This window comes from Podarcis liolepis, assembly GCF_965112155.1.
Source record: "Podarcis liolepis genome assembly, chromosome: 15".
Taxonomy (NCBI): Eukaryota; Metazoa; Chordata; class Lepidosauria; order Squamata; family Lacertidae; genus Podarcis; species Podarcis liolepis.
The window spans coordinates 33885156-33903420 of record NC_139566.1 but is presented as its reverse complement, the minus strand read 5'-3'; the positions used below and the strand labels follow the sequence as shown (position 1 = coordinate 33903420).

Below are 18265 nucleotides of genomic sequence, written 5' to 3'. Positions count from 1 at the left end.
ACAGACAATGTAAACCTCCCCCCCCAAAAAAAAATCCAGTCTTGGTTCAACATTGGAAACCTCCAGATTTTACACTGGAGGCTCACAAAACTCTTTCTTCTGCGTAGTAAGTTAACACACTAACACACACAAGCACACCTTCCTTCCTCTCTGCTATAAAAAAACAAAAATGTGAAATACATTTTAACATCCAAAAGGCGCTCCAACCTCAACATGTTTTATGGTCAGCAAATGTACCATATAAAAATCATGTCACCTGAATGTTTTAAACAGTTGTAAACAATCACAGGTACAAGTCAGAGGATGTGAAGAAGTATACAAATGTGTCATGAGACAACATATTTGAAGAAAGGCATGGTTGCAGCAAAGAGGCACCCTTAGCATTGAAAAGGTCACATGATACGGCTTGTTGCCATTTTCTGCTTCTGTAACATCAATGTATATCTGATGTTATTATAAGAACTAAAAAAAAACAAGAATGATGATTACAGTTAAATTTATTTTGAAGTTAGTTTGGTGAGCAAAATTTCTCCCTTTGACAAGATAAATCAGAATCCACTTATGGTGACTTTTACAGATGGGAGGATCTGAAGAGCAATAGACAATGCCCTTTTCACCTTCAAATGCATTACTATCATATATACTGGCAAGAGTCCTTAATAAGGGATTTGTTGAGGTATTTCTGCAGGTCTTATTCCCACCCCCACATAGAAAAGTCCGAAGAAATTCTAGCAGTCTTGACAGACTCAGCCATAAGAATCAAACATGACAAGGGCAAAATGCTACGCAGCTAACAGTATGCACAAAAAACAGGGGGGGGGGGAATAATCATAGAATTGAAATCCAAAACAATTGTTGGAAACAGAAAATCCAGGAAATGTTTATAATTCTAGGTAAAGACAAGAGGACGCATTCTAAATCCATTATATTAAGTGAAAGGTTTCGCCACCCAGCTTCACGTGAAAAGGCTTGCGTTCGAAGTGTTGTGCATACCATTACGAATAGGAAAAGCAACGTTTCACATCTACACACATGCACACTCAATATACAGTCGATGTGTACATGGGAGGCTCAGACCTTTAAAGACTGCATCAGTTATTCTCACCTCTCAAGTACGTTAGACAATCTATGTGTTTTGAGGAGACCCACACAGTTAACACAAGTGGGACAGTATAAATGTATAAAAAATGGACTTGGACTGAGACAAACCCCAATCCAGACACACACACTTGTGCAACAAAGACCTGGATACAGGAATATCATTGGCATTGTCAGCAATCATTGCCTATTTTGCAGTAGAAGTGTAAACTTGTGTGCCAAATGCAGTCAGTCGCAAACACCCTTGGCTGTTCCTTACGTAGAGATCGAAAAGGACTTCCGTGTGGAAATAAGTTTCCACATAAGCCTATCCTTGCAGTGAATCCTGCAAGATAACCAATTTTTATTATCAGTAGCAGAACAAGCGATAGAACATCTTAGTTTAGGTACATGGCATTGAAGTTTAACATTAAATCTGCCCGAGGTTCTATCCCTATGAGTGATGCGGAGTCCTTAAATGTTGATGCTTTCCCCCAAGAATGCTAAGAGATATTCAACTTTCCCACAGCCTGAAGCCCCATTAAGATTAAGTCAATTCCCCCACCTGCAAAAAGCACTAGGGTATGCTATCATTAAGACAGCAACAAATAACAGTATATGTAATACATTAATCTTAATACTTGTGTTAAATGGATAGCTAAACTGAAGATTTAAAGAGATCATAGTGAACTGGGCTTCGTGTCCCATCTATTCCGCAAACTGCGAGCGATCATAAAGCTTTCCAGACAGCACATTCTTGTTCTGCGTGGAGAAATATTTGAAATATAGTAAGGTCTTAAGCTTCATTGTTGCCAACCAGCATCACTTTCAGCCATGGCAAATTCAGAACGTATGTTCTGCCATGCTCGGTCAACTACAAAGGACCATTAGAAACCATACGTATGCTGAAATCCATTGGAGGATTATGACATTATATTCTAAGGGGTACGCCATTTTCCGTAACAAAGTTTCACGAAACACGTACGTTCACTCAAACCCCACTTACAAGGAAAATATAGAGTATTTTGTTTCATTCATTAACAGCTTTCAGTCACAGTATATGAGAAACATCTTTATTACCTGCACTTTTTCTACTGGTATAATTCAGTTATACTACATCTCATCTAAAGTTATGCACTGAAAAATATAACCCAAGGTAATAATTGCAGCCACACATCTGAAGCATACAGAAAATTCAGTTCTGTCCTTTGACACCATTTTCAAACTTTTATTCACTCTCTTGGATGACTATAAATAAGTGTTTCCACTATGGAAAAGAAAGTTTAGCACAGTACATTTTCATGACTGGGGAATGGATTTTTTCTGAAGATCTCTTCAAAAAGGGCAAAAAGTTAGGAAAAAAAGTGAATGTTGTAATACAGTTCTTTATAAAGTCCCTTGTAAAAATTAAAAAAATTAAGAAAAAAATAAAACACAAGGCCCAAGATGATTTATTGCTTTTCTTCAGTTTTCTCCTTGACTTCTTTCTCCGATTCTTTGATCTCCTCCTTTACAGAAAGTTCTTCTAGTTTCTCGGCAACTTTATCAGCACTATCATTTTTTTCTGTTCCTGCTAAAAAACGTTTAAAGATATTATTAGACAGTGCAGCAGGTAATATGGAAACATGTCAAAAAGATCTGAGAGAACAATATAGTATTTTGTATGGTGTAATAATGCAAGACAGACAGTGTGGCGAATGCTGTGATTGGAACAACGGATAAGCCAGATTCAAAGTTCCACTTAATGGGACAGCCTTGCAAAAGCTGTTACATTTCTGCTCAGCTTACCCGAGAGGGATATTGCTGTAACATGCAATAACCCACCCTATGTGTACTGCCCCAAGTTCTTTGGAGGAAGCAGGGTAATTTGGTTAGGATAAAAGACATGCAACTACAGGCCCAGGAGGGAAGAAGGAAAAGGCATTGGTTGGTTCCTGACTTCCCAATTTCTCACAGGCAGATCCTTATGGCACTCAGATCATAAGCAGCGAAGTTTTTAAAAAAGATACAGTGGTACCCCTGAATGCGAACGGGATCCGTTCCGGAGCCCCGTTCACATCCTGAAGTGAACATAACACGCGACTGCGGGTCGCATTTCGCTGCTTCCATGCATGGCGTCATTTTGAACATCTGTGCATGCGGCGAAACGCGCTCCATTACTTCCGGGTCGCCATGGAGCGCAACCCGAAAATATTCATCTCGAAGCTACTTCAACCCAAGGTTACATGATTTGAAAAGTAGAAGCTCTCTATTGCAACATGTCTATGTTTTTATGCCTTCAGGATAATCTGCAGGAAAAAGTAATGCTTCATAGTTTGAAAAAACATGAATTCAAAGAGGGGGGGAGAATCTCCCCTCCTTACCCGACGATTTTGAATTGCTAACCATTAATACAATTTTAATTACAAAGCAACTAGCTATTCCACTGTAACAAAGTGCTGCAAGAAAGAAATAATTTTGGAATGTTCTGATATATATATATATATATATATATATATATATATATATATATATGAATTTGTATCCATGCAGAGCTATGACGCAACTATATGAAAACCAGACACTTCAGTGGGAATAACACTTCACGTTCTGATGAGTACATAAAAAGTCAATTGAATACTAAGAGTCTCTCTTAAAAAATCCCAACGTCAAGATTTTTAAAACTTGTAACTTTTCTATACCTCAAATTCATCAGTAATAATGAAGTACCTGGAATCATAGAATTGTGGATTGGAAAGGACAAAAAGGGTCATCTGTACCAAGATCAATTGAAATGGACTTCCACAAGTAGGGAAAGTGTTCACAACATCCTGGATTACTCTAGCAGGCCTAAAAAGCACCATGACTGAATATTGCAGTCAGGCACAGAGTGAGCCTGCTATTAAGCATAAAAATGAAGATTGCTTACCTGTTAATCATGGCCCTGAACACTTGATGTAAGAGCCCTGCACAATCAAACCAAAGGTCTATCTAGTCTAGCATCCTGTTGTAACAGGGGCCAACCAGGTACTTACGAGAGGCTCACAAGCAGGACACAAATGCAACAACACTCCTGTGTAACTCCCCCATTATGACTAACAGCCATTGAGAGCATCCTCTATGACTGCCTGATCCTCTTCTAAAGGCATCCGAGATGGTGGTGATTATCACATATTGTGGTAATAAATTCCGTACCTATACAGTGGCACCTTAGTTTACAAACTTCCGGATGTCAGTTCTTAAACCAAGGCATGCTTTCCAACAGCAGCAGGGGGCTCAATTTACACTCAACAGGAAGTAAAACATGTTCTGCTTCCAAGGCAAAGTTCGCAAACCAAAACACCTACTTCTGGGTTTGCAGCGTTCTTAATCCAAGTTGTTCATAAACTAAGCTGTTCTTAAACCAAGGTACCACTGTGTGTGTTTTGTGAAGTACTTCTTTTTGTCTATCCCGAATCTCCATCTGGGATCTTAAGAGGAAGTCGCAAAAATTCAACCTCTCCTTGATTGTAGATACTGAGCTACTTATTGGCTATCTGCCATCAGGCTGCAATCACTCATATCACAACTTCATTTCCTTATCAGCTGCTTGCAGGGCAGAGACATCCAACAAGGTGACAGAGATCCAGGTGTCAAGTAATCCTGTCAATTGTGGCTGAGAGTTCCCTGGTCATAAGAACACCATGTTTGATAGTGAACGTCCAGTTTGACTAGTGAGTGATGCGCAAGGAACTGAGATCAAGCACTCTTTAGAAGAGTATAGTAAGCCCCACTTGTATCAAATGGAGGAAACAGTAAGTACAGTCGTACCTTGGTTGTCAAACGTAATCCGTTCCGGAAGTCCATTCGACTTCTGAAAACATTTGCAAACCAAGGTGTGGCTTCAGATTGGCTGCACTCAACCGGAAGCTGCGTCGGACGTTTGGCTTCCAAAAACGTTTGCAAACCGCAACACTTACTTCCAGGTTTACAGCATTCGGGAGCCAAAATGTACAAGTACCAAGGCTTTCAGGAACCACGGTATGACGGTAACTGAGAAGAGATTCCCTTGCATCCCCTCTCACATGTCAGAAACAAGGCACAAACACTTTGAAAACCAGAAATCATGTACAGGCAAGCCAAGAGCATCAGAGCACAATGGAATACCTCTAAGACAAAGGATGCTGTACAAGTCTTTCACTTCACATGTAACATGCCATGCCAAGGTTATCATATGAAAGACCCGCGATACCCTGGATGATCTTAGTGTGACTTGGATGGCTGATGGCTTTAGCACAACTCAAAAAATACCACTAGCTTGTCAGAAAAGCTTATAGGATGCTGGAAATGGGAGCTGCTTCAAACATACAGGTCCCCATTCTCTCTTTCAGCTACTGTAGCTAAGGATGTAATTTGCTATGTCTCTGTTTTTAATGCGAAAAGCTATTATCCTGCCTAGGGGTGGTGAAACTACTGGTTGAGAAACATATTTCTTGGAAATACTCTGAACATAGAAGTCACTGTTTTTAAGAAACCTCAGGCTTTGAGCTGCGCTTATATTTCAATAAATTTGTTATGTACTAGAATAATTACATGCCTGGCCAAGGTGCTATCTATAACACATTCCTTAATTATATAGAATTCTAGAATGCATAAGTTGGTCATCCTTTTTCTGGCTTATATATTTAGGAAATGTTTTGCATTTTTCTACTTTTATGCAATCATAGAATTTAGTTGGAATGGGTCCAAAGGGCCACCTGCTCCAATCCCCTGCGATGCAGGAATCTCAACGAGATCATACATAACAGAAGGCCATCAAGCCTCTTCTAAACAACCTCCAAGGAAGAAGAGTCCATCAACTCTCATCGGAGTCTGTTCCACTTTCAAATAGCTCTTACTGTCAGAATTTTCTTCTTTTGTTTAATTGGAATTTCCTCTTGTAACTTGAATCCATTGGTTCGGATCCTAGCCTCCGGAGCAGGAGAAAACAAGCTTGTTCCCTCTTTCATGTGACAGCCCTTTAGATATCTGAAGATGGCAATCATAACTCCTCTCAGTCTCCTCTTTTCAAAGCTAAACATACCCAATTCTCTCAACCATTTCTCATAAGACTTGGTTTCCAGACTCCTGATCATCTTGGTTGCCCTCCTCTGCTTGTCAATAACCTTATTAAATTGTGGTGCCCAGAACTGGACTTGGTACTCCAGATGTGTTCTGACCATGGCAAGACCAACAGAGCAGGATGAATACTTCCTTTGATCAGGACACTATACTTGCCTTGGGAGATCTGAATTCATTTAAAGTAACTAGCTGTTCCCATGCCACCTCTTTTCCTATCGTGGGTTGCAGCTCCCTCCTTGCAACATTTATTATTCTGTTATCACCAGGTTGGGCACTGCTTTTCTTTTGGGTGAAGACAGAGGCAAAGTAGGTGTTGCGCAGTTCTGCCTTCTGTCACCCAATAAAATTTCTCAGTCTTTTCCACGCAGAGGACCCACTACTTGTTTGTTGTTCTTCTTGCTTTGAAACATAGCCAAATAAACTTACTTTGTTATTTTTAACCTCTCTTGCAAACCTGAGCTTTGGCCCACCTGACCTTTTCCCTGCAACTGTTGGCTACTCTCCTTTGTGAATGCCCCTTTCTTCCATTTCTTATATATGTCCTTCTTAAATCTCAGCTCATCTGTAAGCACCTTATGCAGCTACATTAGTTTTTTCAGAAGTTTCCCACTTTTCTTGTTGGAATGGTCTGCCTTTGTATCTTCAATATTCCACTTTTTAAAAAACTCTCATTCTTCTTAGACTTCCTTCTCTTTGAGTATTTCTTCTCTCTGAGTATTCCTTAAGCTTTTTGAGATCAGCCTTCTTAAAAGTCCAGAGCACATGTCTGACTGCACTCAAGATTTCTCTTGCCTCTGTATCATTTGTCAATCTCTTCCTGGTAAGTAACAGGTCCAAGAGAGATGATCCTCTTGTTGCTTCTTCCACCATCTTGCAGTTTCCTGCCCTTCAGCAGGTTTCTGGAGCAACACCTCCATTTCCTGTGCGCAAGTGAAGCTGTTATCCTCACTACCAGGTGTCTCCTTGTAGTCTGTAATGTCCTCTTCCTCTTTCTCAGGGTTTAATTGAAGGCTTTCCTGATCAGGTTCATAAGACTCTTAGCAAAAGCACTCTTGCCAACTGCCATGAGGTACAACCCATCTCTTGCCAGACATCCTTCCTCAAAGGAGCAGAGAACGTGGTCCAAGAAGCTACACCTTTCCTGACATCACCTGTGCCACCAGTACTTCCAGCATTTTCCTCTTCCTGTGCCCCAATCTTCAACAGGAAAGAGTGATGAAAATACCACCTGTGCCCCAAGGCCCTTCAGCTTCCTGCCCAGAGTGTCAACGTCCCTTGCTATTATGCTGAAGACTACATCTAGCAGTATCATTTGTACCCATGAAGCAGAAGGGGTTGTCACCGTCAGTGGGCTTTATAAAACTTGGCAACCTCTCTGTCACATAGTGAATTGTTGCACCTGAAGACAGTTCACCACCCAATACATCCTGTTAAACCTGCACACTGCTGCCTCTGTCCCCCTCAAAAGGAAGTCACCTACCACCAGCACACTTCTCTTCCACCTCTGGGGAGTGACAGGAATTGTTCTGCACACTGAACCTTCCACCATCACTTCTATGTATTCTGAGGTCTGCAACTACTGTACTTGCTCCTCTAGCCCAGAATTGGTGTCCAAGTTGAGGGCATGGAATTGATTTTGCAGCTCCAGTGTCAAAGCATGGTTCCTGACAGTACTGCTTCTGTGTGTCATGTTCCTCCAGGCATTCGTTTCCTGCAATGGGCAATCTTCCTCCTTCCTAGGGGCACCCCACCTGTGTTGCTGTTCCAAGAGAGTCCAGTCTGCTCTAATGAGAAATTCCTCACCTTGCCCAGTAGCTTGAAGTGTGGCTAGGCGGGTCTCAAGTTGCTCTATCTTCTCTTTCAGCAAGGGAATCCGCTTGCACTCCTTGCAGGTGTAGTTTTCCACATTCTCAGGCATGAAGACAGACATGGCACAGGTGTTGCAGGTCACTTTAGTAGCTCCCTCGCTGTCCATGTCTCTTGGTCCTATGTACACTATAGCAAGTTAATTTTCTTATATACAGGTGTTAACAGAAAATTCTTTAGCAGTCACTGGCTGTGTTACATGCAACAATAAGTGAATAACCTTGGCTTAATAAATCATACTGTGTACATGATGCGTGCTGGTGTACAGTTCTGCTCCCACTTCATTCCTTCTCTGGCATGAAGAGTTAAACAAACTAGAAAAGGAATAATTTAGCACTGTGTCCAAACCAGGCTTGTGGTTTGTTTCTCCTTATGAAAATCTTGTCAGTTCTCAGTGATTTATAAAGGTAAATGTAAAGGGACCCCTGATCATTAGGTCCAGTCGTGGCCGACTCTGGGGTTGTGGCACTCATCTCGCTTTATTGGCCGAGGGAGCCGGCATACAGCTTCCGGGCCATGTGACCAGCATGACTAAGCCGCTTCTGGCGAACCAGAGCAGCACACGGAAACGCCGTTAACCTTCCCGCTGGAAGGTATCTACTTGCACTTTGATGTGCTTTCGAACTGCTAGGTGGGCAGGAGCAGGAACCGAGCAACGGGCGCTCACCCCGTTGCGGGGATTCGAACCACCAACCTTCTGATCGGCAAGTCCTAGGCTCTGTGTTTTAACCCACAGCACCACCCACGTCCCACAGCGATTTATACTGGCTGCTAATTGGTTTCTGGGTTCAATTCAAGCCTGAAAACCCTTAATGACTTGGGACCTGGGTACCTTAGGAACCACCTTCTTTCGTGTGTCCCTTCTCACACACACCAATATCATCTAGTGCCTGAGGGACAAGACTGGTGTCTGCCCGTAGTAGGGCTTGATTTGTTTAACCATGCATGTGAAACAGATTAAGGTTGAACGCACTAGCACAGAGCTCATACAAGTACAATTTATTAAGTCCAGGCTCTTTGCTTGTTGTGAACACAGTCAATATGGGAAATGAGTTAGTCATCGCTGGATATGTAAACAATGTGTGCTGGACTTCTTATGCAAAGGCCATGTATCTTGTTTATATTTCCAATTGTTCTCCAAGATTACATACTGTTTCTTGCAACTGCTATAATTTTAGTACCTTGCCTGAAAGCCAGATTGTCTATCCTCAAAACAGCATATAAGGGTGTGCTAACAATGCACAATTTGCTTCTCTCTTTAGCAATAAATTGATTTGAATAAAGTTAACTAAACTTTATTTTGTAGAATCAACTGCCTGCCTACCGTTTCATGAGGAGGATTTCTTAAGTGTCTGAAAGTCAGTTGCTCTGACATGCAAAACAAGATAGCATGCCATTTTCTGACATTGCTAAACTGTGGGGTATGATCAAGAAATTCTAAAATTAGGTAAACAGCAAGACGAGACAGTAACGCTGAAAGGTTCAGAGATGCATGTTGCTGAAGATTATGGAAAAAGGAAAGACCACCTCAGTGCAAGCCTCTTTAATTCTTACATTTCTGCTTAAGTAAATGAGGATCTAAAAGAGGGTCTAAAACTTGGCATATAGTACATATATAAAATGCCAGTTATTCTGACGGTTCAGGGGCTTTTGCAGAATTGTTTGCAGTCTCCTGACTACAGTGTTCCTTCATCAGAAGAAAAAAAATTCTTACCTTTCTTTCCCTTGTCAACCTCATTTCTACATTCTTCAAATTTTGCCTTGAATTTCTGTGCATCTGTTTTAAGGAAACAAAGTATCATAAAATATACTGCAATGGATCTAGACACAATTTAAAGTAAGTAACGTTTTTTCTCTGGTACCTCAGATTGCATGAACACTCATCCTCTTTGTATCAAGACCAGAGATTTCCAAACTTTTGATGTTGGCAAGACACTTTTTAGACATGCATCATTTTGGGACACAGTAATTCAGTTTTACTAGCAAACCAGAGGTTAAGCCAACCCATTTCCTGCCCCAGGAGGAGCATGGAGAACGTTCGTGTGACACACCTACATACTGCAGCTGAAACGTATCAAGACACAGTTTGGAAAGCTCTAGTAATCTAGTAAAGCCACATGTACATATGCAGTCTACAGAGTATCTGAGTTTCTAGAACTGTTTATACATTTCAGTGTAAAATGCACTCTTTGATGTTTTGCTGGACAAGTAGGTGCAGTGGAGATTTGTATCATAAAACCTACTGATTAACTAGATCTTAGAGTTCATGTACTAGCATCACTGCCAGATTTTTCTTTAATAGAGTTAATATTAGCAAAAAGGATTTCTGATAAAGATAGCATATCAATACTTTCATAACTATCATACAATGGAAGTTGTCAGGTGGTTTACCGTTACACTACAATATATTAGCAAAAATGACCACTTGAGGTCACTGTTGCTCAATGCTAGAGAATGAAAAATGTCATTCATCAAAAAAGGCATTTTTATTCCATAGGCCAGAAAACAAGAAACAAAGGCCTGTGTCTGATTTGCTTCCCCCCACCCCCAACTTCAAGTCCGTAAAGCCAATTTCACATTATGCACAGAAAGTACGGTTGTGCTCCATTTCCCTGGGTTTACTGAATGGCTTACATGCAACAGCTAACTATGCTCCTCACTGGCACACCACAAGAAGGTATCAACACAGAACCTGAAGGTTGCTATGATAGTAAGTCAATACTTTTTATAGAAATAACAGCTACATTTGGCCAAGACACATGAGAGCAGAACACAATAACCTTTGCTTCCACTTGTTAAGAGGCAAGGATTTAAGGACCTCTAAAATCCTATCGATCCAAAAAGTAAACCCAGTATACTTAATTTGCTTGCCCACAATTTGCATGTGACCTATAATTTTTTTTTTTAACTAGCCCAGACTGCCTACTTTATAGAAGTCATGAGACGTGCTCTTTAGGCCTGTCAACCCTGTTGAAGTATTAACAGAGTACTAGCACAGAGGGTAGCCTGTTTCATTACAGACAAATGTGATGCAATGAAATACAAAACATTCAGTTTACACTCACTTCACATGTCTTCATACATACACAGCAATTTTAAGTGATCAAAGTTATGTTGCTTTTAACTTACTTTCTGCATTTAAAAACCGAATTGCCAGAAGTTCTGGCTTAGGACTCTCATCTGCGAAATCAGCATGTGTATTCCACACCCATGCCCTGTCACTTCCTGCATTGGGCTTCAGCTCCATTACAGGTGTAACTAGAAAGGAAAAGCAGGGGCAGGAAGAGAGAGAGAAAAGTAGCTGGGCACAGGAAGTACTAGAGCAAACAACACAGCCTCCTTAACTGTCTGCCTGAAGATATTCACCTTATCGGCAACATAAAAGATTGTTAAAAATGCATTTAAGTTCTAGTCTAGCCTATTTATCAATGAAGGCATGACTAGATTTTATTCACAATTAAGACTGCATTCCAGACTCTTGACGCTACCCCTTTAGGACTAGTTTTCTGAAACCCTACTACATAGTGTGGCATGTTTTTCATGCTATTGTTGTTAAGACATGTGAAGGTTTCACTGCCATTTTTAAACTAAAGAAGGTTGGACTATAAGTGACTGGGCCCTGCGTAGTTTTCTTCATTTGCACAGCACGGTTCCCCTGCCTTGCTTAAAGCTACTTGCGTGCCTTTGTGAAATATCTCATGTCTGCTTGTGGCATACTGGATTATATTTGGAGATTGTATCTGAAGGACTTTTGCTAAGAGAAGGTAAACTACATAGGCTTCTTGATCCTTTTAACCTCCAACATCGCACCAACTGATGACACAGGCAGAAGCTCGCTGTGCAAGTGGCCTTGGGTCTAACGCTTCCTTAGTAACCAGAACCAGAAGGACCTTCACCACCTTCTGTCCCTATTATTAATTTCCTTTCTTGCTATTACAGCAAAATAAGTAGTACTGTACAACAAGTGCAGTGTACCAAATCACATACTGTAATGATTTGCACAGATTTTTAGGGTTTTATCTCTCCTCATCAAGAGACGAATGGTCCCCTTCTCTTTGTGCTTCAGAAGCTTTACATCACCAGTGCCTCGTTCTTTCCATTCAGGAAGATCGTTTTCCGATGCAAAGCGGAAGAGTTTTGCTCGCCTTTTGGGGAGGGAGACACAAAATGAAAACAAGGCATAGCTTAGTTTATGCATGGAACTTTTTACCAGATTTTTCACAGAACTGCGATCTCTTAACATTAATGCTCCATATGAATGTACATTTGATATGCTTCCCTCCCCTAGACCATTTGTTTCCCCAATATTTTCTCTCAAAAAACACACACAAGTTGTTGTGGGGGACATACTAATCCTTACTAAAGACAGTAGTACTAGGCTTCTAGTCTACTATAGGTACATTGGGAAGAAATAGCTGTTGGAACAAGATAGTCTCTCTTTTTATATGTGTATGTATTTTTAAAGTATTGCTTTATTTTACACTTTCAAGTTGCTTTGGGGCATTCTGTTGTGGGATGTAATTCATAAATTCATGAACTAACTGGTCTGAAAATTGACATTCCTTATATGATAGAAAACACTAGTTTCTGTCACAGAAAAGGAAACCAACTTTGCACTCCTCGTTTCTAGGTAAGTGGATAACGGTTCAGGTTTTTTTTTAAAAAAAGATAGCCCTTCTATCTCAGAGAATTGCTCACTGAGAATAAATAAAGCCTTAAGTTGTTGAATACAGACTACCACATGTTAAAAGTTTGGCCATTCGAAGAGTTACATTGCCATCTAGAAAAAGACAGTTGTACTGACTCTTAAGAAAAAATCCCATATCCCAAAGCTTGGACACTATTTTTTTACATTTTGGTGGCCTAATAAAGACACTGTCCTAGACAACATGTATGCCTTGCCAATGTGCACATGCTGCAACCCATCAGCATATTAATATACCCCAACCCAAAGTTTGGAAGTCACTGACGCACCATTCGTATTGTACTTACATCTTAAAGAGTTCTTCCTCATCTTCTTCAAGAGTTTTGATCTCTTGCTCAGGAAGAGAAACTATGGGCTCAAACTGAGGGTCATGGTTCGAATCATCTACGTTGTCAGGTGCTAAGTCATGCTCCTCATGTGTGTCCTGTGGAAAAAGTCACATGACGAACCTTAAAACAAAATTGCTAAGAGGCTTGTGATATTTAATTCAAAAAGACCCCCAATAATAAAAATGCAAGATCTTATGAACTTGCACATCTTAGCCATTTAATCCAATTTTTCTATTTTGGTCTGAAAGTGATAGTTGCATTCATTTTACTAATTAATGTAACAAGTATATACATCAGCCAGCCTAGGCAAGCAGGAATTCCATGCTGATGAGTGAGCTGGTGGAGGGGGCTCCACCCCTCCTCTAGTCTGCTTGTTAGAGGTGGCTTGCAGCCCACACTTTCATCCTCACCACAAAGAAATGGAGCGTTCCCCTCTTTGGAAGCCAGCAACTTTAAGGGCTGAGAACATGGTTCACTCATCCACATGCCTTTTGATACCAATGACAATGTGATGCTCATGGATTAGCTCAGTGTTAAGAACTGATGGTATTGTTTTTCACTGGTTTTTTCCTACTCAAAGGACCAGTTTCAGAGTGACTTGGCGTCCTGATAATTATGTTATGGGGTGTCCAGGGTGCCATCTTCTCTCCAATGCTGTTTACAGTGGTACCTCGCAAGACAAATGCCTCGCAAGACGAAAGTTTTCCGTTTTTTGAGTCGTTCCGCAAGATGAATTTCCCTATGGGCTTGCTTCGCAAGACGAAACGTCTTGCGAGTTTGTTTCCTTTTTCTTAAAGCCGCTAAGCCGTTAATAGCCGCTAAGCCGCTAATAGCCGTGCTTCGCAAGACGAAAAAACCGCAAGACGAAGAGACTCGCGGAACGGATTAATTTCGTCTTGCGAGGTACCACTGTACTTATATGAAGTTGCTTGAAACAGTAATTAGGAAATTGGAGCATACTGTCATCAATAAGCTGATGACAGCCGCCTCTATTTCTCAGTAACATCTGAGTCAGGTAAGGCCATACAAGTCCAGAACCAGTGCCTCAATGCAGTGATGGTCTAAAACTGAATCTGGACATGGCAGAAGTCCTGTGGGCAGGTGATTCCCAAGTCTGAGATCTGGGATGCTGGCCTACCCTGAATAGGGCTGCACTCTTCCAAAGGAGTAAGTGTGTAACAATGTGATGTTTTGTCAGCTTTGAACTGAAGGACCTGGTGGGCACAATGGCTAGGAATACTCCCCCCCCCAGCTTTGGCTAGTGCACTAGCTATTATCATTTATGAACCAGGAGAGCCTTGCTACTCTGCCTCATGGATCAACCACCTCAAGACTGGATTACTGCAATGTGCAGCAATGGGGCTGTTCTTAGGGTTGGTCTGGAAGCTGCAGCTAGAGCAATATGCAGTGGCTGGGATGCTGACTGAGACATCCTACCATGTATATACTATACCACTCTTAAAAGCAGGCATAGGCAAACTCGGCCCTCCAGATGTTTTGGGACTACAACTCCCATCATCCCTGACCACTGGTCCTGTTAGCTAGGGATGATGAGAGTTGTAGTCCCAAAACATCTGGAGGGCTGTGTTTGCCTATGCCTGCTTAAAAGTGTAGCAGTGGCTGCTAATATGCAATTAGAACAGGTTTAATGCTTTGGTCTTTACCTACAAAGCCATAAAAAACCTGACACTAACTTACCTGAAGGAGCACCTTTCTGAAAATCAACCTGACTGGTCACTAAGATTCTTGGATGAGGCGGCCCTCCTAGTCATGTCACTGTCTACAGAGGCTCTTTAAACTGTGATTAGAAGGTCGGTCTTTTTCAACAGTAGAACCCTCTGTGTGAAACCACCTCCCTCTGAATACACCCACATTTATACAATTCTAGTGCTTGATGAAAAACCATTTATTTTCTGAAACTTTGGCTGGGCAGTAATGCCAATTTTTAACTTACCTGTTGTTGGCCTAGTAGCTGCTGTTTAATCTGAATGGTGCCTGCTTGTTCTTACATATAAAAAGGCAATATAGAACAACTAGGATCCTCCCAAGGACAGGGGATTGTGGTGTTAAGTTAATGTGTCTATTAGCAATGTGAGGTGTCAGAGAAGGTAGAGCAGACACAACGTTTTTTACTTGGTGATCAAAAGATGGGGGGTAGAAACCAAATCAAGGAAATACAAATATCACTATTTTAAACACAGTTTTCTCTTTGTAGAGTGTGCACAACAAAGTTACTAAATTAAAACTGGTATTGTGGGATTTAAAGCCGTTTTACTGTGCTTAGTAGCTATTTTATCTTCTGGGCCAATTGTCAGATTTTTAATTGTGCCCTCCCACTGTTTAGTTTTGCTTTCCTACCCATCCCATTTCTTCTATCATGCCAAATATATCAAACGAGAAAATTCGCATCCCCTTTTATATTGTGAAGGCCTGCGGCCTTAATGGATTCAACTGCCTCTTCCTCCAGCCAAGCGGGTGCACAGGACTGCATCCCTCGAAATACTTGGTAAGAATGGCAAGCAGCAGCAGCAGCCACCTTCTGCATCCTGTTTGAAGCCTTGTGACCCTGAGCGCGCTTTCAATGCGGGTGTTCTCAACGATATTTTAAAAATTGAAATACTAACGAGAGGACATCGCTGTGACAAAACCGGGCTCTCTGAAGGAGAAGCGGGGATGGGCAGCGGAGCACGTGGGGCGGCCTCCTCCTCCAGCAGGCGGCGGGGGGAGAGATCTCAGCACACCCCGGGGCTGGAGACAGAGAAGGGCCCAGTACACCCCCCACTCCCCCCCAAAAAGAGGGGAGGGGGTTTATAGAAATTATTACAAGCCCAAGGGAACGCCACGTCCCAGCAAGCGCGAATCGCGCGCAGCACGTTGCTGCTGCGGCGGCCCTGCCTGCGCGCCTTGGAGGATAGGAGGCCCCAGGCCTTGTTAAGACCGGGGGGGTGGCGGGGAGAGAGAAACGGCTGCCAGGCAGCGCTGAGGCAGCCCGTGGAAAGCGGGCGGAGAAATAAGGGGCGTCAACGGATTAATAAACCTGAGGTGGGGGAGGGGGGATGAGTCAAGAGGGCGGCCTAGTCTCAGGCTTTCTCTCTCTCTCCAACCCCCCCGCCCCCGGGACCTCCTTTGACTGCTCCCCGCTCTCGATTTCGAGGCTCGCCGGCGCTTTTCGTCAACCCTCTCGAGTCTCACCTTCGTCTCGGCCATGGCGGGGGCTGGCGTGGCGTCGTCTCTTTGCTAAGGCTCGAGTGAGGCGCGTCTCTCGTCAAATGTAGCCGCTGCTTTTCTCTCTCCCGTTTCCCGCCGCGACCCCTTTCCCTGCCTGGCTTTTCGCCCCGTCCCGTTCCGTCCGTTCGACCGACCGTGCGCCCGCCTCCCGGCCTACACTTTCTGCCTCGCACGCTCCTTCAGCGCCGCCGCTGCTGCCGCTCCGCCTCCTCCGTCGCTCGCGCTCCCCGCCCCCTCCTTCCTCCCCCCTTCTTTCCCCTCATTCCCGCAGCCCGCGCCGTGGCCGCAGGGGCTGATGGGAAAACGAGGCTCTTTAGTTCCCTCACGAGGGCTCGCGGCGCCATTGCAATAAGAGAGAGGGAGCGGGTTGGTGTAGCGCGCCAGGCAGGCAAGGGAGGCGCGCGGGCAAATGAGATGACGGACTTTTTTTATTGGTTTTCACAACATTATAAACAAACACATAAAACAAACAAACATAAATCATAACCTTATTAAAAATCACACTTTTTTAACATTGTTAAGTGACTTCCTCGCTTCCCCTTGGTTGAATTTCATTGCATGTCCTTTTAACGGTTTCCCAAATCACAGTTCTTAAAAAATAACTTAAAACATTAACATCCTTAGATCTTCACATTATGAAATTAAACATATTAATTCATCAGTTAACTTAAATAAAATCCTAAGCCAATTAAGTATCTGCAAGCTGTTTTCAGTTAATTTACCTTAATATATTAAACTAAGTGATCATTAAATTTGGAGATGACGGACTCTTTGCTGGGTCAGGCCACCTAAGCCCAGCATCGTATCCGCCAGACGCCTGTTGTCCTCAAGCAGGACAGGAGCGCAGCAGCAGCCGCGCTCTAGAAACAGCCTGAAGGCATCCTGAATGAAATTTCATTTTGTGTAGCCGGAGCCATTACGAAAGATATACAGTACAATACAAAAACACACACAAAATAAATACCAGACATTCTGTCAGATAAGAGCTTGGCGGCCGCCCTTCTAAAGGCATTAACCATCCCCACAAGGAAAAAAAATATTGTCGCTCTAAAAGCAAAACAGGCCACTTTTTCTGAGGCAGAGGACCCGTCCCCTAATAAGAGGTGAATCAAATGCCCACTCGATCTCCAAACCAAGAGACCTAAATCTTTGAAAAAAGGCTGGTCAGAAATCCTCGCAGATTGGGCAAAACCAATAAGTAGTGCGGCAAAGTCATGAGCAAAGTTCTAAAAGTACATTAAAACCCACTCCGTAATAATTATTATTTTATTTATACTCTGCCCACTCTGGGCGGCTTCCAACAAATCATGAAACCTCAGGAAAACATCAAAAAAGTTATGTAGTTCTCCTTGACATCTGGGTTTTCCACAGGGAGGGCGCCACTACCCAGTGAAGAACGCACCTTCACTATGCTATTTTCGGTGCCTGCTAAAAACGTTCTTGTTTAGGCAAGTCTGCCCAGATATGTAGAAAGCTGACGTGTGTTTAATCAAGTTGTGTTTTTTTAAAAGCTTATGGTTGATTTTTAACTATTTGTGAATGTTTTATGGAATTGATATCCCGCCCTACACCCGGACGTCTCGGGCCGGCTCACGCCACAGATCCTCGGCGGCTCCCGCCCCCTTTACTTAAAATGGCTGCCGCGCGTGGCGAATCCGAGGTGGGTGGGGGGGCGGAGGCGGTTGGAGGAGTGAGATGTTGCATGATGGGAAAGAGCGGGAAAAAGACTCTGGCATCTTCGCTTATAACTTTTTTAATTTTAGGTTTTTATTTATTTTATTGGTGGATACAATGTATTGACCACAAAAGTGTTCAGCGCATTTATGAGGCTACCCATGGATTCTCTCGGCCCCCTACGGTATTTTTTTTTAAATAAATAAATAAAATCATGCTTTTATTTTTTTAAATGTTTTTTTTAATGTAATAATAAATAATAATGACAAGGTGGAATCGATCCAAAAAGAGGAAGATGGCGTGAAAG

The 18265-nt window shown here is 42.4% G+C and overlaps 1 protein-coding gene across 7 annotated transcripts; it reads right to left on the bottom strand.

Annotated features, from left to right (window-relative positions):
* Positions 1–479: 479 nt before the first annotated feature.
* RANBP1 (RAN binding protein 1) lies at positions 480–17950 on the bottom strand. Of its 7 annotated transcripts, none has more exons than XM_083479094.1 (7): positions 16249–16566; positions 13015–13151; positions 12010–12167; positions 11152–11280; positions 9737–9799; positions 7960–8151; positions 480–2650 (listed from the first exon to the last, which is right to left on the bottom strand). In XM_083479094.1, the coding sequence occupies exons 1-7, from the start codon at positions 16261–16263 to the stop codon at positions 2529–2531; spliced, it is 816 nt and encodes a 271-aa protein (XP_083335220.1). In that variant the 5' UTR covers positions 16264–16566; the 3' UTR covers positions 480–2528. The 7 variants fall into 7 exon arrangements, with proteins under 7 accessions (XP_083335220.1, XP_083335221.1, XP_083335222.1 ...); XM_083479095.1 differs by having other exon boundaries at positions 480–2647; XM_083479096.1 differs by having other exon boundaries at positions 7960–8142.
* Between the last annotated feature and the right edge of the window lie 315 nt (positions 17951–18265).

Coding starts and splice junctions, on each gene's coding strand:
- RANBP1 (XM_083479094.1), bottom strand. Junction 9,800..11,151: donor TCGGTTTTTAAATGCAGAAA/GTAAGTTAAAAG, acceptor TCCTTAAAACAG/ATGCACAGAAATTCAAGGCA. Junction 8,152..9,736: donor GGTTGACAAGGGAAAGAAAG/GTAAGAATTTTT, acceptor AACTTGCTATAG/TGTACATAGGACCAAGAGAC.